The sequence below is a fragment of the Schistocerca nitens genome, chromosome 3 (genome assembly GCF_023898315.1).
Source record: "Schistocerca nitens isolate TAMUIC-IGC-003100 chromosome 3, iqSchNite1.1, whole genome shotgun sequence".
NCBI classification, from domain to species: Eukaryota; Metazoa; Arthropoda; class Insecta; order Orthoptera; family Acrididae; genus Schistocerca; species Schistocerca nitens.
In genome coordinates this window covers 683,699,989-683,713,188 of record NC_064616.1, presented here as the reverse complement: position 1 = coordinate 683,713,188, position 13,200 = coordinate 683,699,989, and the positions used below count along the sequence as shown (strand labels likewise).

At 40.1% G+C, this 13,200-nt stretch overlaps 1 protein-coding gene across 1 annotated transcript in view; it reads left to right on the top strand.

Moving 5' to 3' along the window:
• The first annotated feature begins 1,961 nt into the window (after positions 1-1,961).
• Positions 1,962-13,200, top strand: part of LOC126249714 (glutamate decarboxylase) — a 262,230-nt gene continuing 250,991 nt past the window's right edge. The window contains exon 1 of the mRNA XM_049951395.1: positions 1,962-2,091. Within this exon, the coding sequence (XP_049807352.1) occupies positions 2,043-2,091 (49 nt within the window). The 5' untranslated portion in view covers positions 1,962-2,042. The remainder of the gene's footprint in view (positions 2,092-13,200) is intronic.

The following is a 13,200-nucleotide window of genomic DNA, read 5'->3' as shown; positions in this document are numbered from 1 at the left end:
TTGTCCCTTAACCAAGCACTAATAGTGCACTTTTAATAGGCCTGGCTTGAAAATGAGCTTGGTAGTTGGAAACCACTCGCCAGCTTAATAAAGCGCAAGTGTGTCTGGATTACGATAAAGAATTTCCTTTCCTGTTCCACTCGGAAATGGAGCGAGGAAAAATCGACTGTCTGTAAGCCTCCGTACTAGCCTTAATTTCTCTTATTTTGTCTTTGCGGTCCTTCAGTGAAATGTACATTGGTTGCAGTACAATCGTTCTGTAGTCAGCTGCAAAAGGCGGTTCTCTAGATTTTCTCAATAATGTCTCGCGAAAAAACGTCGTCTTCCCTCCAGGGAATCCCATTTGAATTCACGAAGCACCTACGTAATCGTGTGTTGATCGAACCTATCGGTAACAAATCCAGCAGAACGCCTCTGAATTGCTTCGATGTGTTTCTTTAATCTGACCTGCTGGGGATCGCAAACACTCGAGCAGTACTCAAGAATGGGTCGCACTAGTGTTCTATTCGCGGCCTCCTTTATGGATGAGCTACACTTTCCTACAATTCTCCCAGCAAACCGAAGTCGACCATTCGTCTTCCCTCATATGTTTTTTTATAGATTAGCTATACTTACCTAGAATTCTCCCAGTAAACCGAAGTCGACTGTTCACCTTGCCTACTATCGACTGTACATTCTCATTCCATTTCATAACGCGTTGCAACGTGACGGCTAGACATCTACTCATTGTGACCGTGTCAAGCAGAACACCACTAATATTGTTTTCGGACATCTGCATTAACTTCCTAGATTTAGTGCAAGCTGCCTTTCATCACACCAAATAGAAATTTTGTCTAAGTCATCCTACATCCTCCTACTGTCACTCAACGAAGACATTCTCTAACACACTACATCGTCATCAGAAAACAGTTGCAGACAGCTGCTCATTCTATCCGAAATCTGGACTATCGCACTTCCCCGAGGCACCCCTGACCATACCCTTGCCTCTGATGAACTCCCTCGCCGCCAAGGACAACGTATTGGGTTCTGTTATTTAAAAAGTCTTCGAGCCACTCCCATACCTGAGAATGTATTCCGTATCCTCGGACCTTCATTAACGGTGTGCAATGGAGCACTGTGTCAAATACTTTCCGGATATTTAAGAATGTAAAATCTGCTTGATGCCCTTCATGCACAGTTCGCAGGATAACATGCGAGAACTGGCAAACTGAATTTATGATCTGTGGACAGAACCTTTCCTGTCTCAAGGAAATTTATTATATTCGAACTGAGAACGTGTTCAAGTATTCTTCAGAAAACCGATGTTAAGGATATTGGCACTTCTTATACTCATGAGTCATCGGCGCTTTTTTCCAGTTGCTAGTATCTTCGTGGTGGGCGAGAGATTCGCGACGAATGCAAGCTAAGTAATGGGTCAATGACGAGGAATACTGTCTGTAAAATCGAACTGGGATTCCGTGCGGATCTGACCACTTATTTATTTTCAACTCTTTCAGTTGCTTCTCTGAGCAAGGAATGCCTATTTCTGTGTTCTCCAAACGGGAGCCTTTGTGATGGTCAGACGATGGTACGTTTGTACGATCCTCCTGCGCGAATGATTTCTTAAACGCAAAATTTTAATCTTCAGCTTTCCTTTTTGTTTCACTGATCTTGTTATACATTCGCCATTTTGCAAAGCTGTCAATAGCATCAAAATTATAATTTTTTTTTTATTGCAACGAGAACTGACTTTACAAAATGTCAGCGGGGTGATAGCGAGCGGGCGGTGGTGGGCGACAGGCGCAGGCGGCAGGCGTGCGCAGTGGCGGCGCCCTCGCCCCCGCACGCCCCCGCGCAGGGTCCGCTGCAGCCCCCGCAGCCGCTGGCCTCGGCCACTTCCCGGTCTGCTCTCCGCCCGACGGCCAGCCGGCCCGCTCACCGCCAAAGTGGCACACTCCGCCAGCCCTTTCGAAGCCGCCACCGGTAACATCTACAACCGGCTGAGCGGCATACTACAGCAGATCGCCTGCTTCAAGAAGTACGTCTTCCCCGGAGAGCAGGCCATGAGCCGCTTCGTGCTGAGCCGGGATGTCGGCCAGATGCACTACAATGGTAAGTTGGCGCCAAAGCTGCCGGCGCAGCGCTCACCAGCTCTACGGCCGCCCTTTGCCGTCAATCTGCCCGGGGCCTCCAGTTGATTTCGGGCGATTCTGGGGCCACCCTCACATTCCCACAGTTCTCTCCTTTCAGGCTCCCTCGTGTAGCTCTTTGTCCTAGTGTCCTGTTTTCTCTGAACTAACGCAAAGGTCGGTTATCAGTTACAGAAACTGTCTTCTGCAAAGCCGTCCATTTGACGGTGCAACTACTGTCTCGTCAATTACATTTAGGAAAATGATATGGAATGGCGTAAGCATCGCCTCCTTCCTACCGCTAATGAACGAAACAGAGGTGATTGTATATCAGTAGATCTAGGCAACATCGCTCACTTTTCGTCAGCACATCTGAAATCATCCCTTTTTTTCTCTTTCAAATTCCGTAGGTCCTAAAGCGACGTCTCGCGACCTACTTTCCGGCCTCCATCTTGTCGATACCTCCGACGGACCCGGCTGCCATTGGTCGCCTTGCCAATATCGCTCAATGACTCTCCTTCCCTTTGGGATTACTTTAGCTCGAGCGTAAAGGGAATTGTTCGCTTATTACTTCTTTTTATAGCTCAAATTTGTTCCCAGATACTTCAGCCCTGTAAATAATGAGCGCCATTCTCAGTCGCTTAAAGCAAGTTGTAGCAGTCTATAAGACGTTCGATGAATTGTTGCTTGTTTCATACTCGAGAGGCACAGATGGCACTACTCAATTGTGTCTCTTTTCGAAGTGGTAACTTCCGTAAAATCAATGCTTTTAACAATGGTATTGATGTGAAGAGTCATTAACCAATACATGGAACTGGCTACTACTATTTGCAAGGCTATGGAGGCGATAACTTTTACAGAGTCGCTTTGTCATTCATAATGTATGCTCTTACTTTGCATTCACTTATAAATTTTTTGTTTGCTTATATGTGTTTGTGAGTACATGCAATTTTCTAATGTAAGAACTCATTATTTTACTATAAGTCCACAGTATCTCCGTAAACAGATGAAACACTTTTGTTCCAGTTCGTCATCCACCGGAATCAATACATCATCATCTGTCATATGAATGAACTGAGCAATCACAAAACTGTACGATTATAAAAGGTGCTCACCCCTAAGAGGTTTGATTTCCAGGACAGAAATTCTAAGGTTCCATGGAACGAAAGCGTCGTGGATATTCTGAATCAGCTCCTCAGCGAAATAGATGTCCTCTGTTTCCTTCCTCTAGTCACACTTTCTCTGAACCAGCAGCACCGTGCCGGCCGGAGTGGCCGAGCGGTTCTAGGCGCTACAGTCTGGAACCGCGCGACCGCTACGGTCGCAGGTTCGAATCCTGCCTCGGGCATGGATGTGTGTGATGTCCTTAGGTTAATTAGGTTTAAGTAGTTCTAAGTTCTAGGGGACTGATGACCTCAGAAGTTAAGTCCCATAGTGCTCAGAGCCATTTGAACCATTTGAACCAGCAGCACCGTAATGAAAGCAAAGTCCCCATTGCAAGCACGTAAATAATGACGAACCAAAAAGTCCCAAATTATGCAGCATTTTAATAAGAATATTTAATACAGTTACACTAAATATAATTTATTGTCTATTTGTATGTCATAAAATAAGGTTCATTTTAAGACCTTCTGCAATTGGTTCAGCTGCAGCATCCATGTCTGCTCCCTCTTCAGTGAATTTCTCATCGTATCATTATGTCTATTTTGAACTGGCTCATGTCCCTCCCTTTGGCGGCTCCGTGTCGAGCCCAAATGATACATATTTCCTCATTCGTATCCACGCTCCAGGTTCGTACATAGTTTCCATTCTTTTCTTACAACAGTTACAGTGGACAAGATCGCATTGAATTCTCTCTCACCTGTTCTTCGTAACTGTTGTATATAGCCGAGCGGTTCCAGGCGCTACAGTTTGGAACCGCGTGACCGCTACGGTCGCAGGTTTGAATCCTGCCTCGGGCATGGATGTATGTGATGTCCTTAGGTTAGTTAGGTTTAAGTAGTTCTGTTCTAGGGGACTGATGACCTCAGTAGTTAAGTCCCATAGTGCTCAGAGCCATTTGAACCATTTTTTTTTTTTTTTTTTTTTTTGCTGTATATATGTTGACGACGAGTGGGTGCATTCGAGGACTGTATGACGGAAATTCCGATTCTCAGATATTCATCGAATATTTCTTTATTTTCAATAATCATCAAACTTATAAAACACTCCTGATAGTTCGCGAGCATCTACCGTTTGAGTTACGTCTTGTTCAGTGGCCTCGTCCTAAGAGCCTAGACACCCGATCGAATTCATAAATCGTGTAGTATTAGGTTTCTCGCTAATCTCTTAAGCAGGTGTTCATTTCATCTCATAGTAGCAACATGTGAACTTACAGCACAACTAGTGTTGTCCCTTTCACAGATAGAATGATCATTGCATTACTAAAGGTTTTATTTACACCATATTCTAAGGGACATTCTTCTGCGTAATATCTATTCAGGATATCGTTCAACTATAGAGTTATCTAGGCGTATGCTCGTCTATGTTTCAAATGTTCTTCATAATATGCCTATTCGTTCCAAGAATTAGTTTTTGAATCTAATAAAATATTTCATCCATCTCTTTCTAACTCTCACTACATTTTATGGAGAAACTATTGTAAATGTAGATATTAAAACTTCTTGAAGCGCATGAATGCTGTTTGCTAGATGTTTGTTTCAGAATTTATGGAAAAAATCTCTTATTTTTATTTTTCAAAAAATAACATTTTTTTAGGTTTTGTTGTAGGTTTATTGTGAGAGGAATAAAATTAGTGCATGTTCCTCGAACTACCCTTTTAAAGATAATTATATATAGACGATTAGCTTTTACATAAATTTATCTCTTCTCAAATTTACTATAGGGTGCTTTGTTAAAACGTTGTTGCGCCGAAACTTGAACATTTTGAACTTATCTTCGTTTTATTTAGAAAATTTTGAATAATAACTACCCGAATCCTGCGTGCTGTATAATCGTCTTTCTGATCAGTTTTTTAAAGAGAGGACGCTGTCAATAGAACTTCATTTAAAAGGGAAACTGATAATTTTGTTTTCTATGGCCTCGGAAAACCAGTTTTGTCTGAGACCAAGGGACCTTTAAAAACGAAAGCAAATGTTCAGTATCAACTGTCAGATGGTTTTTGGCCCGAAGTCATTTCATTGCCAGTGGCCAACAGAATCTTATGAAATTAAAATATCATTACCACATTCAGCTTATCAACGCGATTGTTATATGAGGTAAACATCGTTAAGTCACTTCTTAGAATCAACGACGTAAGTACAGTAGACCAATTAACGATGAAACTTTATGTGAGGGACTTCAGCTTCAAATTTAATCTGTTGCGCCATAAAAATACACGATTTCCGCGATATTTTTAGCTATTCATTAGGAGTTTCACTGGAAAACAAATACCTCATGAGCCTCCTCTTTACAAACAATGTAATATACGAGAAATTAGGGCTCATACGAAAGCATATAGATAGTCGTTTTTCCCTCGTTCTATTTGCGATTGGAACAAAAAGAAGATGACCAGTAGAGGTACAGGTCATCATCAACCACGCACCGTAGGGTGGCTTGCGGAGCATGTATGTAGATGTAGATGTAGAAATTAATTTGCTCTTTCTTGCAAATATGTTACTTGCTGTGTTTCGCATTGAATGAAATGATGGTATGAGTTTTTGTACCTAAAAAAATGTTTCAGTCATAGAAATGAACGCTTTTAGCCTTCATGAAGGCAAATAATACGGGTAAAAGTCACCAGAGATCACAATATGGTGATAACCAACCACGATATACTCTCGACAAACAGAAGAATCAGAAATTACATGTAAGGCGGATAGACGTCTGCTCAATCCACTAACCATTTAAACAGTACAACATTATACATATTTTTCCTTCACATTATGATGCTTTTTGAATGATTGCGAGTAACTTTTAAAATTATACACAAAAATGGATTAATTTCTTTTGTTTCAAGTTTCTGATATATGTTCCCTTTGCAGAGAAGAACCAAAACATTTAATGAGTCGCAGAACGTCATATTTAGTTCCATTCTATTTTCAAATGCTTGATAACTAAACACTCAAAGAAATTTTTACCTTGTTAGCGTTCTTCAGAAAGCAGTGCTGAGTATTTAACTAAAAGTGAGTTGTCATTCGCAGAATTTGCGTAACCAATGAAATCCATAAAATCACTAACCTTTTAGCTGCGCGTCTACTACTTCCAGTAACAACAATAAAATTAAAAAGATATTTGTAGGACAAGCTACATTAGTTTCTCTGTAGTTACAATAGTTTATGACATGTCTTACATAATTTTAACGCGTTTTAAAATGAAGAAAAAAGGCAACAATTCGAAATGTACGAGTATAACATGATTATTGTTCGGCAAAAGTCACGAGAAACTAATACAGTCGAGATCGTAATGTTTCCCATTACTGATCTTATAACATCGTACGTTTTGATCAAGATTGTAGAACCAAATTTCGTAACTGGTTAAACGAAGACTGTATCGAACATAATTTTTGGAAATATAATAAACCTCTTATGCTATGGAGTTTCTATCGGACTCCACTATGCCAGATTACTTGAAATTTTAGCGCCGTTACGCAGTTTCGTCGTAAGACGGTGCACCTGGTTCATCGGGAAAGAAGAGTACTAGGAATAAAATACGAGTGAACAGCCATTATAAATTTGTTGGTTTCAGTGCTGCTGTGAATGAGTATTATGGCAGCAGCATAGTGAGTACCTGACGAGCTTATTCTTATCTTGTGAGTTGAAACATTTCTAAATCTGAGTACCGTTCTGCAAGAAGTTTTTCACCCCGATAGCCAAACTTTTAGTTCTAATTAAGTATGCAGTCGGATGGAAAAAGAAAATACGATTGTTCAGAGCTGATGTAACCGAGAGCGTCTCCGTTATATTAGGGCTTTCTCATCTACTTCCACAAATTTATAGAGAAATCTGGCACGTGTCCAATTTTCACTGCACTAAAAATTAATCTCCAAATGAGTTTGCTTCGTCCGTTAGCAGTAGCGATCCTGATTGATTAGCATTGTTTCTTATGTAGAAACGTCACTATATTTACAAAAGATAGATAACTGTCTGCGAATACATGAGGTATTCGCAACCGGGAACAAAAACCTTTACTTACGTTTCTGGGTCTGAAGATTTCACTAATGTCCTCTTCACAGTCGGTATGCTAATGCAAAGGTTCCTCAGAATCATGGACCCAAGTAATTCAGTCACTAACCCATCATCATTGTGCTGTAAAGCTATTCACCAACGTATCTTTACTTTGTACCATAGTATGTTATATCCTCAGACATTATATTCAGTTTCAATAACGTAATGAATGCTGACAACGGTATGTGACGAACTGTACACGCTGTGTTTTACAGCTTTTTTAAAGCTTCTGGACATAATTTTTTGGTATACTCAGTAACAAACAGACCTTCAGAGACTGTATTAGATGTTGTATTCATTCGTACCGGAAAGAACAGAGACATAGCATGCTTCGAAAACTTACAAAGGCATATCTATTCAGGCAAATGTAGGACATCTCGTTGTACGTGGCCAATATACACCGAGGGCCAGTGTGTATCGCTGAAGCAACCACGGGTACGCAGTCGTATGATAAACTGAAAGAAAGAATGATTTGCCTCAGATTTTAGTTAAATAATCTTCAATTTTCTTGTATCATATACACATGTTACAATGAAACTGAAGATCGGTTTATCGTAATCTGAGGTAAATTCATTCTTACTCTAGAAAGATATAGACATTCCATCTGCAATATTTGTCTGGCAGTCCATACAAAGTCACCACTGACCTAACTGCTCGTTTCTTTTTATATATTTAAAAACATCGTTCTTTTAACGAGATAAATTTTGGAACATACGTATATATGAAATAGCAGCCGAATCGTGTTATCTTGAATGAAAATTTCAAATGACCAGTAAAAAAACTAAAATACCAATCTTTGCTTAGGACTCGGACTGTAAGCCTTCCGGTGAACATATAGCCTACACGCGAACGTCTAAATTCTCAATCAACACGCATTATGCGTGGTCAAAGCGTCGTATTAATCTGAAACGATTGGATGCCAAAGATCACTCGAATTATAAGCGTGTGGGCTAAGAAGTCTGAAGATATTCTAACTGGAGACAAATTTCTACAGTTTTATACACATTCCAAAAGTTATAGATGAAAGCTCAATTGAACCATGCTACGTCGATAGCTATATTCTGTCAGAGAATATTTGCAGTTGCTGCCACGGCAAACAGAAAAATACTTCACAACTCATTCCTGATCATGATATTTTGGTCATTACTTAAGGCTGTTTCTTTATATATTCATTTTGTTTAACGTAGGCATCGTTTACTCACGAAAACCACACAGATATACACATACATATGTTTACAAATTTTAAATATATTTTAAATATGGCAGTTATATATATCATCAACACGTAATGTCACAAGACTAAACATATTTCTTAACTACATTTTCGAAAAGAACCTTATTACTACTCAGAAAACTCTACGTTTTGTCGCCATGTCTCAGTAAATTCATGAACAAATAACTGGAAACTAGTTTTCTGAAAATTGTCCACCTTGACATGACTCTTCTGATTGTCACGTATAGTCGCAAATAACTTACCACCGAATGTAAAAATTTCGAAAAAGTCGAAGTACGATTTAAAAAATTATTATGTTTCATCAGTGTTCAATGAGCCACTAACATTTTAGTTGAGGGCATTAGATCGTACAAATTGAAGGTGTTTCAATGACGCAAGGATTGACTAGCACATACTGAAACCAATTAGCTACTGTTGAAATATACCACTATTCAATGAAGAAATTTTTAATTCAAACAACAACGACGTAAAAATTATATGAGAACACAGATAATTCTAAACTGAAATAATACAATAAAATATTAAATATTTATGCGCAGTATATTGACTTCTCAGCACATGTGTTGTTGTGGTCTTCAGTCCTGAGACTGGTTTGATGCAGCTCTCCATGCTACTCTATCCTGTGCAAGCTTCTTCATCTCCCAGTACCTACTGCAACCTACATCCTTCTGAATCTGCTTAGTGTATTGATCTCTTGGTCTCCCTCTACGATTTTTACCCTCCACGCTGCCCTCCAATGCTAAATTTGTGATCCCTTGATGCCTCAAAACATGTCCTACCAACCGATCCCTTCTTCTAGTCAAGTTATGCCACAAACTTCTCTTCTCCCCAATCCTATTCAATACCTCCTCATTAGTTACGTGATCTACCCACCTTATCTTGAGCATTCTTCTGTAACACCACATTTCGAAAGCTTCTATTCTCTTCTTGTCCAAACTGGTTATCGTCCATGTTTCACTTCCATACATGGCTACACTCCATACAAATACTTTCAGAAACGACTTCCTGACAAATCTATACTCGATGTTAACAAATTTCTCTTCTTCAGAAACGATTTCCTTGCCATTGCCAGTCTACATTTTATATCCTCTCTACTTCGACCATCATCAGTTATTTTACTCCCTAAATAGCAAAACTCCTTTACTACTTTAAGTGTCTCATTTCCTAATCTAATTCCCTCAGCATCACCCGACTTAATTTGACTACATTCCATTATCCTCGTTTTGCTTTTGTTGATGTTCATCTTATATCCTCCTTTCAAGACACTGTCCATTCCGTTCAACTGCTCTTCCAAGTCCTTTGCTGTCTCTGACAGAATTACAATGTCATCGGCGAACCTCAAAGTTTTTACTTCTTCTCCATGAATTTTAATACCTACTCCGAATTTTTCTTTTGTTTCCTTTACTGCTTGCTCAATATACAGATTGAATAACATCGGGGAGAGGCTACAACCCTGTCTCACTCCTTTCCCAACCACTGCTTCCCTTTCATGCCCCTCGACTCTTATAACTGCCATCTGGTTTCTGTACGAATTGTAAATAGCCTTTCGCTCCCTGTATTTTACATCTACTACCTTCAGAATTTGAAAGAGAGTATTCCAGTTAACGTTGTCAAAAGCTTTCTCTAAGTCTACAAATGCTAGAAACGTAGGTTTGCCTTTTCTTAATCTTTCTTCTAAGATAAGTCGCAAGGTTAGTATTGCCTCACGTGTTCCAACATTTCTGCGGAATCCAAACTGATCTTCCCCGAGGTCCGCTTCTACCAGTTTTTCCATTCGTCTGTAAAGAATTCGCGTTAGTATTTTGCAGCTGTGACTTATTAAACTGATAGTTCGGTAATTTTCACATCTGTCAACACCTGCTTTCTTTGGGATTGGGATTATTATATTCTTCTTGAAGTCTGTGGCTATTTCGCCAGTCTCATACATCTTGCTCACCAGATGGTAGAGTTTTGTCATGACTGGCTCTCCCAAGGCCATCAGAAGTTCTAATGGAATGTTGTCTACTCCCGGGGCCTTCTTTCGACTCAGGTCTTTCAGTGCTCTGTCAAACTCTTCACGCAGTATCTTATCTCCCATTTCATCTTCATCTACATCCTCTTCCACTTCCATAATACTGTCCTCAAGTACATCGCCCTTGTATAAACCCTCTATATACTCCTTCCACCTTTCTGCCTTCCCTTCTTTGCTTAGAACTGGGTTGCCATCTAAGCTCTTGATATTCATACAAGTGGTTCTCTTCTCTCCAAAGGTCTCTTTAATTTTCCTGTAGGCAGTATCTATCTTACCCCTAGTGAGACAAGCCTCTACATCCTTACATTTGTCCTCTAGCCATCCCTGCTTAGCCATTTTGCACTTTCTGTCGATCTCATTTTTGAGACGTTTGTATTCCCTTTGGCCTGCTTCATTTACTGCATTTTTATATTTTCTCCTTTCATCAATTAAATTCAATATTTCTTCTGTTACCCAAGGATTTCTATTAGCCCTCGTCTTTTTACCTACTTGATCCTCTGCAGCCTTCACTACTTCATCCCTCAGAGCTACCCATTCTTCTTCTACTGTATTTCTTTCCCCCATTCCTGTCAATTGTTCCCTTATGCTCTCCCTGAAACTCTCTACAACCTCTGGTTCTTTCAGTTTATCCAGGTCCCATCTCCTTAAATTCCCACCTTTTTGCAGTTTCTTCAGTTTCAATCTGCAGTTTATAACCAAGAGATTGTGGTCAGAATCCACATCTGCCCCTGGAAATGTCTTACAATTTAAAACCTGGTTCCTAAATCTCTGTCTTACCATTATATAATCTATCTGATACCTATTAGTATCTCCAGGATTCTTCCAGGTATACAACCTTCTTTTATGATTCTTGAACCAAGTGTTAGCTATGATTAAGTTATGCTCTGTGCAAAATTCTACAAGGCGGCTTCCTCTTTCATTTCTTCCCCCCAATCCATATTCACCTACTATGTTTCCTTCTCTCCCTTTTCCTACTGACGAATTCCAGTCACCCATGACTATTAAATTTTCGTCTCCCTTCACTACCTGAATAATTTCTTTTATCTCGTCATACATTTCATCAATTTCTTCATCATCTACAGAGCTAGTTGGCATATAAACTTGTACTACTGTAGTAGGCATGGGCTTTGTGTCTATCTTGGCCACAATAATGCGTTCACTATGCTGTTTGTAGTAGCTAACCCGCACTCCTATTTTTTTATTCATTATTAAACCTACTCCTGCATTACCCCTATTTGATATTGTATTTATAACCCTGTAATCACCTGACCAAAAGTCTTGTTCCTCCTGCCACCGAACTTCACTAATTCCCACTATATCTAACTTTAACCTCTCCATTTCCCTTTTTAAATTTTCTAACCTACCTGCCCGATTAAGGGATCTGACATTCCACGCTCCGATCCGTAGAATGCCAGTTTTCTTTCTCCTGATAACGACGTCCTCTTGAGTAGTCCCCGCCCGGAGATCCGAATGGGGGACTATTTTACCTCCGGAATATTTTACCCAAGAGGACGCCATCATCATTTAATCATACAGTAAAGCTGCATGTCCTCTGGAAAAATTACGGCTGTAGTTTCCCCTTGCTTTCAGCCGTTCGCAGTACCAGCACAGCAAGGCCGTTTTGGTTAATGTTACAAGGCCAGATCAGTCAATCATCCAGACTGTTGCCCCTGCAACTACTGAAAAGGCTGCTGCCCCTCTTCAGGAACCACATGTTTGTCTGGCCTCTCAACAGATACCCCTCCGTTGTGGTTCCACCTGCGGTACGGCCATCTGTATCGCTGAGGCACGCAAGCCTCCCCACCAACGGCAAGGTCCATGGTTCATGGGGGAAGTCTCAGCACATGTAGAACGTAAACTGTCACGGCCGATTCACACTTTGGCTCGCTACACCCCTTTAGCAGGTCCTCCGCAGATGGAAACGAAACGTTGGGTTTCTCTAAGAATTTCATTCGAACACGACATAATATATCCCGGAAGAGTATTTTAATAAATTTCTCAGCACATGTTGTTCGCATGATTCTTTGTTGTTTCTTCCGCATAGAACAGTAACTCTATATTTCAGCTTAAGAAGTAGGATGTAGGGAAGGAAACAATGTATGGCTTTAAATACATGCACAGTATGTATACATAAAATGAGTACAGCACACCAGTCACGTAGATGAAGTGGCAGAACGTCTGGTGTTTTCTTTCGGAATGACATTTTATTGTGTTCCTCGGCGTTATTTTTTAGTCAGACCTGCTGCTCAGATTCATTTTTGTGTTGCAAGAGTATCAGGAGATCAAATGTAGATTCAGTTTGAGCTTTCAGACGGTGTCTCAGGAAAAACTCCCTCCGCCAATTTGAAATTATTCCGAAAAGTAACAGACTGAAAAATTAAAATTAAAAAAACCTGTAACACTATAAATTTCTTCCGTTTTATTCATGTAACGGCCGTGTAGGTTGCTAGTGAAGCATCTGATAAAGGTCTTATTCGCCAATGGCTGCAACAAAATTCGAAAAATAACTACTATGATTACCTAAAAGTTTCGATAAAAATCTATGTATCCATCGATTCTTACAATTTAGCTTGAGGGCACAGTCAGCTATTATGAAAAAATTTACGACACTTTTCTAATTCTGCTACGTGAATATTACACACA